The sequence below is a fragment of the Cebus imitator genome, unplaced genomic scaffold (genome assembly GCF_001604975.1).
Source record: "Cebus imitator isolate Cc_AM_T3 unplaced genomic scaffold, Cebus_imitator-1.0 Scaffold24, whole genome shotgun sequence".
Classification (NCBI taxonomy): Eukaryota; Metazoa; Chordata; class Mammalia; order Primates; family Cebidae; genus Cebus; species Cebus imitator.
In genome coordinates, this window is record NW_016107339.1 from 9927103 (window position 1) to 9936542 (window position 9440).

Consider the following 9440-nt stretch of genomic DNA (forward strand, 5'->3'; position numbering starts at 1 on the left):
GCGCCATTGCACTCCAGCCTGGGTAACAAGAGCGAAACTCCGTCTCAAAAAAGAACAATGATTATTATGAAGTTCACATTTTCCTTGGGTCCCAGGGAATAAGCATCCCTGGGCTGTGCAGGAAAGGACACCCCCTCTCTCTGGTTCCCAGGCGTCAGGCTTCTGCAAACATGGAGGCCACTCCTGGGAGAAAGGCCTGTGGCTAGGCGGGCCTCTCCGGTCAGTCTCCCCTCAACACATACCCGCAGCTGCTTCCTTTGACTGGTCTGGCCACAGATCAACCAGAGTAGTCAGAGGATGCAAGACCCCTGGGACTCTGACCCTTCTCAGGCCTCCCAAAGGTACATTTTGTTCCCTGAAATGGCCCTGTTAAGTGGGATCCCTCACAGCCTCTGTGCCCTAACCGCCTAAATCCCCAACCCCACCAGGCTCAAATTTGCATATGGCCTCCCCAGGCTCCTAAGACCCGGTTAGCATTGTCCCCCACGCATTCACTCTGGGTTTTGCATTTCAGGATTTGGTAAGCAAATACACCTGAGGCCTGCGGGCAGCTGGGGCTTCCTTTTTGGGCCTGGCCGGGACTGGAGGTTGTCTGCTCTCTGGGGAGCAGCGGGGGGCTCATTATTTTCTGGACAAGTTGGAAAAAATTGAGGCTGAAGTTGTCTTCCCCATGGAACATTTTCACTGAGGTGTGAACAGCAGACAGGGTCAACCCTCATTTGTGTTGGCTCCGGGGGAGGGACATTTGGCCTCCCTCTTCCTCTACAGGGACCCAGGACTCCAGGGCCGCCTGTCTCAACACCGTAGCACCATGTAATCCCGGAGGAGCTCCAAAGACCTTGATGCCTGGGCTGCCGGACCAACTTCAGCCAGTGATTCCAGTGACCAGCTGAGGTCAAGCCGCTAGTACACTGTGAGAATTAAAAACCAAACAGAACTTGGGCTCTTGCCACTGCGGGAGTGAGGGAGTGTATCGTGGGCTCAGTCCTGCTGGGCCCCCAAGAGCTGTGCTCTTGGACAGGATCCTGGGGAGACTAGAAGCGATCTGGCCCATCTCAAAGAAGCGAGTTCAGGCCAAGGTTGGGAGGAAGGTCTGTGAGCGCCGGTCAGTGCTGGTGTCCATCAGTCTGTCCAGAGGAGGGAAGTGGAAGGGCTGGAAGGATCGCAGGGAGGCTGAGATGCTCACCCTGGAATGGAAACAGATCCTGGGCACCATCAGGACTGGCAGTAGGTGTAGCCTCTGGTCCTCTGGTCAGGGGAGTGTGCCCGACAGCAGTGGGGTGCAGGCTTGGCCTCAGGGTCCTCAGGTTCTCTCCCGTGCCGTCTCCGGTTCTCTCTCTCGGCTCACAGCTTCCTAGGAAAAGGACAGATTTGTCATTTCTGAGTTCCCCATCTAGGACTTTGCTAACCTTAATTCCACCGAGGATCTCCCTTACAGGTTCATACACCTTGGGCAGCCCTGAACAAGCATCCAGGCCTTTTATAGCCAATGCATGGAAATTGGAAATCTCAAGTTACACCAAAAGCCAGTGAGGGGGTTCATTTTATTAAACGAGGGTCCTTTGCTGCTCGCAATGTAATCTCCAGTGGGAGGTGATACAAGGATGTTTGAAACATCATCCCATTTATGAAAGTTCAACTGATACTTGGTTTTTTAGGAAGGGGATAGGGCTGGAGTGGCCTCTAGATGGCTGACTACAGTTGTGCAGATGTTACATTACATAAGAGTATAGTGCCACATAAAGGGGGCAGGCAATTCATAGACTTATGCATGTCTTTGTATGTTCTTTGTAGTTTTCTAGCAGTTGGCAGTCAAGTGTCTTGTTCTAACAAAATCAGTATATTACAACAATTTTCCAGCAGCTAGTAGTCAGGTTCTCCAGGAAAGGGTGCTATTTTCTTAGTACACAAGGTGCTACCTGGCTAGTGTTGACCTTGACTGTGACCCAGAAGGGAAAGGTGGGAGAAGAAAAGGAGCTGGATCAATGAGACCCAGGGGTTTGCCACAGCATCTCAGAACAGGACAGGCAGTGTCTGCCTTCCAAGGTCATTCTAAGGAATTCCGTACCTCAGGGCAGCTGCATTCCTGGATCCGGCTGGGATGAGGTCTGTAGGTGACCCAAACTGTCTCAGAAGTGGAGAGCAGAGGGAAGTTGAGTGGGCAGGGAGCAGAACTGGATGGGAGAAGCCGAGGAAGCACAGGTGAAAAGAAGGGAGACAACAGGGGAATCAGAAGACCTCACTTCCAAGCTCTGCCTCCACCTGCTGTGTGACTTTGGGCAATTCACTCTGTTAGCTTGGGGATCTCAATGAAGGCTCCCGGTGAAAGTACTTGCCCTCTCTAGGAAATTGGAGGAAGACACTTGCGGAGACCAGAGAAATGCTGGGATGTGGACTTGTACGTTCTTGGATACTTTTCAAATCTCCATAATTTTCAAATCTATCATTCTGTTGCCTAGACCCTGCGATGACTCCCCAGCACCACACAGGAAGTCCAACCGCATTGGCCGGTCATCCAAGCCAGCTTGACCTACCTTCTGTCACATCACCAAGTTCACTTCCAGGCCTCTCCTCTACCTCCCTTGCAACCACAGTTAACTGCTTGCATAGACGATTTCCTTGTTCTGAGCCATCCCATGTTCCTGGAATACCCTCCCATACCCCCCATTCTCAGCCTAACTTCTGCTCATCTTCCTTACTTCCACCGGGAGCCTTCATTGAGATCCCCAAGCTAACAGAGTGAATTAGCTGCCTCTCCTCTGTGCTTCTATTCTATAGTAATCCAGTGGTTCTCAAACTCCAGCGTGCATCAGTCATCTGGTGGATTATGTAAGATACACACTGCCAGGCCCCAGCCCCGTTTCTGGTTCAGTAGGTGCAGGGTGGGCCCAAGAATCTGCATTCCTAACAAGCTCTTAGGAGGAGCCATGCTTTCAGATATGTTCTCTCTGCTCCTTTCTCTTGGTGCCCCAGTCCTACACACTGCCCCGGGACCCTCCCAAATGTCCCACACAGGCCTGGGCACTAGTCATAAGGTCCTGACATGTCTTTGTTACCTGGAATTCCACAGGATGCTTCCACATTCAGCTTCTCATTTAAGTCCCAAATAACCATAGGTTGGAGGCAGAATTGATGTTATAGAGAGAAACTGAAACTCCCTCTAAGTAAAGTGACTTGCCAGAACGGAGAAACCAGTGCTAACCCCTGTGACTTCTGACTCCCAATCCAGTGCTCCCACCACCCTTGTAGGCCATATCACTAAGTTGGAACATCAAGACACTGGTGACAGAAAACCTGGATCGGGATCCTGGCTCTGCCACCTACCACTGTGTAACTTTGGGCATGTTACTTAGCCTCTTTGTGCCGTGGTGCTGGGCACATAAGTACTATGTAAGTTGGAGCTATGATTATTACATTCATATTGGAATGGGGGAAATTCCATAGAAACTCAAAAAAAAGGATCTCTTATGGTGGAAACTTGGTGTCATAGACTTGGCGGCAATTAGGAGGATTTGGGGGCAGGATGGGGTCCTCCTTCTCCATTTGTAGCCTGTAGGCAGTCTCTCAATTTCTCACTCTGTCTCTTCACACAATCCAGAGTAAGATAACACTGAACTCTTACTCTCTTACTGGAGGAGAGCCAGGGCTAGCAGAGGAAAGCGAGGCCGATGCGTATACCCAGCCATGCTCCAGAGGAAGAGCAAGGCTGACATCACTGCTAGTCCTAGAATGAAAGCAGCCTGGAGCAGACTTGACCCAGCCTGCAGCCTAAGCAGAGCTATCCCAGCCAACACACAGGCCCATGAAAGAGAAACATAAATGTCATTGTAATCCACTGAGATTTGGGGGGATGTTTGTTATGCAGTGTTATCGTAGCAGCAATAACTGACTAATGCAGTCTGCAGCAGAGTATGAATTTCGACCTCTGATTAAAAAACAACACTGATTCATGCATGGGACATCTACCCTTTGGCTTTTGTTCTAGCACCTCTCTCTGCTCGTCAGCGGGAATGTCAGCTGGGGACGGGAAGTTTGTACAGGACTAGCCCATGGATGTGACAGCGGTTGCAGTTTGGGAGGAAATGAGCAGATTTCTCTTCTTCCTGAATCACTCCCCCTTCTCTATCCCTAACACTGAGCTGCTCTTGTCTACCCACTGCCCCAGCCTTTGGAATTGCTTAGGATCATCAATTGGTAAACTGCCGCCTCAGGCAGGCTCATCATCTGTTCTGTAAAGGAATGCAGCAGACAACCACCTGCCTGGTGCAGAAGGTGTGACCCAATGACAGCAGTGCTTCCCACAGTTTATGAATGTTGTCTTGTTTGTTTTTTATCACAGCCTGCTTCTTTGTAAAGCACCTTCATTCCCAGGAGGTTTGTCAACCAAAGTGGCTCTTACTGAACTGCATAGTTCCCGCTGCTCTGCCGCAGTGGGAAGAGAGCTGGCGCTGGAATCAAGGAACTGGAGACTGGGCTTGGCTTCCGATAGTGCTCCTAGCCCCAGGGAGGCTCCCCACACCCACTGCAGACCCGCCTGGCTTCCCGAAGCCAGCTGAACTTAACCATGAGCTCCTAGGGACAGAGATAAGGTCACTTAGGCTGGGTGTGGTGGCTCAAGCCTGTAATCCTAGCACTTTGGGAGGCTGAGGCGGGTGGATCACCTGAGGTCAGGAGTTCAAGACCAGCCTGACCAACATGGTGAAACCTCATCTCTAAAAAAAAAAATTTAAAAATTAAAAAAAAAGAGATAAGGTCACTCAAAGGTCAGGGAAGTGTTGGGGCTGGAGATCAAGAATGAATGAGAAGAATCCCAGGGTGGGACTACTGATCCCAGGAACCCAGGGACCTCTAGCTACCATCCTGCACCCTCCCTTACCCACCTGTCATCCAGAAAAAACATGTGGTTTGTTCCACTTCCTGCAGCAGCTCTAAGACTCTCCTACCATCCTGCTTCCCACCACTCACCAAGTGCATTGCTTAGACTTCTAGGTGGGCCTTTAGTCACTGGGTGAGCCTCTGACCCTTGTCTGTCTGATAAATCTCTGTGCCCATCCAGGGATCCCACTTGGGACAAGAAGAACCAGGAAGATGTTGTGCAGAATGATTAGAGCTTTTTCTGAACAACAAAGACTTGAAGTAAATGAAATACTAGGGTGGATCTCTTCCATTGAGAGAATACTATGTTGCCAAGGCCAGACTCCAACTCCTGGGCTCAAGCGATCCTTCTGCCTCAGCCTCCCGAATAGCTGGGACTACAGGCACATGCCACCATGCCTGGCCAATTCAGAGAGTACTTTGATAACCCAATGAAATAATTGTAAATAATACTCAGCTTGGGTTTGAATTTGAGGCTGTCATTTTGAATTTGTGAGTGTGTTTGTATATACACATGAGGCTTTAATTAAAATATGATGACTCAGTAAAAAAATTAAAACTTCGTTTAGGTGGGGCTCAAAGTTCATCAAATTCCTAGGTCCTATTCTTACCTTTGTCTAAAGTTAGATTAGGAGTTAACTGTTGAAACGTGGGGATAGAGTTTAATTCATTTTTTCTTTTGCCAAAGTCCAGGAGAGCGTTTGGCACTTAGTAGGTCCTCAATAAGTGTTGACTGACTAAGTCAAAGACAACATAATATAGTCAAAAAGCTCTAAGAAGCAGGCCTACATTGACAAGGGCCCTGAACTGTATGCTGGCAACAGTTGAGTGTCACGTAGGCACTCAATTGTCTAGTTTTGTTTTGTTTTATTTTTTTCAGGATGGAGTTTCACTCCTGTTGCCCAGGTTGGAGTGCAATGGTGCAATCTCGGCACACCGCAACCTCCGCCACCCGGGTTCAAACAATTCTCCTGCCTCAGCCTCCCAAGTAGCTGAGATTACAGGTGCATACCATCATGCCCAGCTAATTTTTGTATTTTTAGTAGAGATAGGGTTTCACCATGTTGGCCAGGCTGGTCTCGAACTCCTGACCTCAGGTGATCCACCTGCCTCGGCCTCCCAAAGTGCTGGGATTACAGGCGTGCGTCACTGCGTCCAGCCTGTCTAGTTTTGTTATTAAGTAGCAACTCTTCAGAAGCTGGGAGGTAGCCAGTTAACCTCTGGGAATCATGTAAACATAATACCTACTTATTGTGAGCTATTATGCGTTCTGCACTCTGTGGAGCAATTTACATCGTTGATCACAGTAAACACTCACAGCCTTATGAAGTGATATCCCCATTTTACAGGAAAAGGAAGCTCAGGGAGAGCAAGTATTCCAACCATGATCCTTGAGTGGAGTTGTGGCAGAGCAGGATTTTATGTCCGATGTGTCTGTTTCAAAGCCCAATCTCCCCCCGCACCCCCCACTTCCCTCCACTCCCTTCTATGCCTCGGAATCTCCCTGAACACAGTTCCCAAAGCTGCTCCTCTCCGTGGGATTTAAGGAACATTAGTCATGCTCACTGCACTTTGCTGCTTGGTTTTTTGGATCGCGGATGTCTTGGGAAGCCTTTTCTGGTGCCATTTGTCTTTTGCTTGTTCTTCTTGAAGACCTTATTCACCCAGTTTGAGTCTTCAGCAGGGCTCTCCCTAGGCAAAGAGATTAAGTAGATGGTTCATGATGGGCCTGGCCTGGGCCCTCCAATATCGGGGCCTGCTCAGCTTCGCAGGTGGACATACCCAGGCTGTGGTTCTCAACCCTGGCTGAAGGATTTCCCAGCAAACTTTTCAAAAAAATATAATCAATGAATATTTATCTAAGTGACATCATGCCCATGAGTCAACTGAAACTCAGACTTTTATACAGTTATACGTAAATGCAAAAAAGTTTAAATTATGTGAATAAAATGCGTAACTTATGCCTAAGCTCAAAATTGTTAAATTTATACAAACTCTTTCAAAAAGTTTTACAGTTAAAATTATACTTAATGTGGGAAGCAGGTAAATTTCAATATGCTTGATGTGAGAGAGAGTGCAAACATAAAAAAGAATGCCTTAGGCCCTGCTCTATCAATACTTGCAGCTGTGGTCATGGAGAAACCCACCACTGCCAGAGTGGTCCCAAGGCAGGGAGGGATGAGAGGGGGGCTGGAGGTGTGGGGAGAAATACCCTTGACCCACCCTCTGATCTTCGGTGGTGCCTTCCCCACCATCAGCACAAACAGCATTCAGCTTGCAAGGGAGCCTGGGTAATGTGGTTCTCAGGGAAGTTTTAAAAAATGCAGATGCCTAGGTCCTCTCACAGCTATTGCAAAGATATAATGGAGTGCATGTTACACAACCCAGACACTTGATGTGCACAATGGAAAGATTTTCTGGGGACAGTCTACAACCTAGGACTCTCAGGTCATTATCATGCTAATAGGGAGGCCTTTGATAGAGACCCTCAATTCATTTCATGCAGGAGCTACCGAAGGCTGGGAGGTAGGATGCCTGCAGGCCCTCTTGAACTGTGGCATCACCAGAGAGTAAAACATGAGGGCAGGGGAGGCACATTCTCTCACTGCACTCAGAGAAGGAGCATCCCTAGTGTGCAGGAGAAGAGAATGACATCATCAACATGGATGGGCTCCTTCCCCACACATTGCCCTAACTGAACAAGAGAAGGTGGCTTTGTGGGATATAAAGGGGTGGACCTGTAATCACACAATCACACACACCAGAAAAGGATCCCAGGGTTCCTGGGGCAGCTAAAGTGGTGGAAGATATTGCTCAGCCAGGCTCTCTTCTCCCGCCCCAAGGAAATAACGTGCTCCACGAAGGAGAAACTTACATTACGTAAGGCTTGCTGATGGTTTCCTTCACATGAACCAGAGGCACGGTGCTTTTTGGATTTGAAGAGTCAAGAGGAGCTACAGCTAAAAGTAAAAATAGAGGAAACAGGAGTGAGATGGGGAGGGGGGATATTAGTCATTTTTGAAATAGCAATAGTAAGTAAACGAACATGTTTAAAAACAGCGAAAAACTCTCTTATCCTCAAATTCTCATCTTTACAAACAGAGTCATGTTGTGAGACTTGGCTGAGATGCAGGCCCGCAGCGTCCGTGGAGGCGCTGACTCGGACCCGTGGTGGAACATTAGAAACAGCTTCCAGGGCTGGGCATGGTGGTTCACACCTTTCATCCCAGCGCTATCGGAGGCCAAGGTGAGCGGATCCCTTGAGGCCTGGCGTTCGAGACCAGCCTGGCCAACATGGTGAAACCCCGTCTCTACTGAAAATACAAAAATTAGCCCGGTATGATGGTGCATTCCTGTAATCTCAGCTACTTGGGAGGCTGAGGTGGGAGAATCACCTGAGCCCCGAAGTTTGAGAGTGCAGTGAGCCGGGAATGAGATCCTGTCTCAGAAAAAAAAAAAGAAGGAAAAGAAAAGAAATAGTAGCTCTCTCACAGAAAGCAACGTGTTAGGGAAGGTTTTCAGGAACATCCCCTGGAGGGGCCTGGACTTTCCATCACATGCCTCATGTAATGCTTTTTTCTTTTTTCTTAGAACAGAGTATGAATAGTTTCATGACCATTGTTCTGAAGCAAGCACTTTGCATGCTTTTAATGAGTACGGGGGTACATAGTATTTGAAGGTTAATATGTAACTATGTATTATAGATAAATAAAAGTGAAGTATATGTAGTTATTTTGTTAGAGACCTGTTGTATGTCCCTAGCTCTCCCAAATCTATTCACGATGAGGCTTGTCCATTTGTTTTTGGATTTTCCTAGGGCTTTTAACAATTTTCCTGCTCCCCAATAACACCAAAGGCCATTGTTAAATGACTGATACCACTCAACTCTAGGGCAGGGGTGTCCAATCTTTTGGCTTCCCTGGGCCACACTGGAAGAAGATTGTCTTGGGCCACACATAAAATACGCTAACAGTAATGATAGCTGATGAGCAAAAAAAAAAAAAATCATAATACTTTAAGAAAGTTTATGCATTTGTGTTGGACTTCACTCAGAGCCGTCCTGGGCCGCACATGGCTCTTGCAGTCCCTGGGATATGGGTTGGACAAGCTTGCTTTAGGGGGTCTCGCTTAGATGGCCTAGTATGTCACCACTGAGGCTCAGCTGTGCCTATAACATGGTTTCTCTGTCTCAGTACCGGCTATTGACACTAAGGATCAGATAGCACTTTGCACAGATTAGATAGTGTTCTGTGTAATACAGGATATTTTTCAATGCCCCCAGCCTCTAACCACTAGGTGACAACTAAAATGTCTGCAGACATTGCTAAATGTCTCCTGGAGACAAAATCACTCCTAGTGGAGAATCACTAGAATATGCATACCCTCTCTCCACCCCCTATATGAGTGAGAAATGCCACCTTGGGGCCCAGGATTGCTCAGGTACCTGAAGATGGCTGCCTTCGTGCACAGGTGTGGTCAACATAAAACAAATGTTTTGCATTTAACAGGACATAAGAGAGCAGTTAAAACACTGTGGCCAATTTTCTGACTCTTTTTTTTTTTTT

General features: G+C 48.0%; 1 protein-coding gene across 1 annotated transcript in view; it reads right to left on the reverse strand.

Annotated features, from left to right (window-relative positions):
* Window positions 1–59: 59 nt before the first annotated feature.
* PNPLA1 (patatin like phospholipase domain containing 1) overlaps window positions 60–9440 on the reverse strand; it is a 43898-nt gene continuing 34517 nt past the window's right edge. Inside the window, exons 7-10 of the mRNA XM_037736250.1 lie at window positions 7751–7835; window positions 6442–6567; window positions 2069–2174; window positions 60–1354 (exon numbers count right to left, since the gene is read on the reverse strand). Coding sequence (XP_037592178.1) covers window positions 1304–1354; window positions 2069–2174; window positions 6442–6567; window positions 7751–7835 — 368 coding nt within the window. The 3' untranslated portion in view covers window positions 60–1303. The remainder of the gene's footprint in view (window positions 1355–2068; window positions 2175–6441; window positions 6568–7750; window positions 7836–9440) is intronic.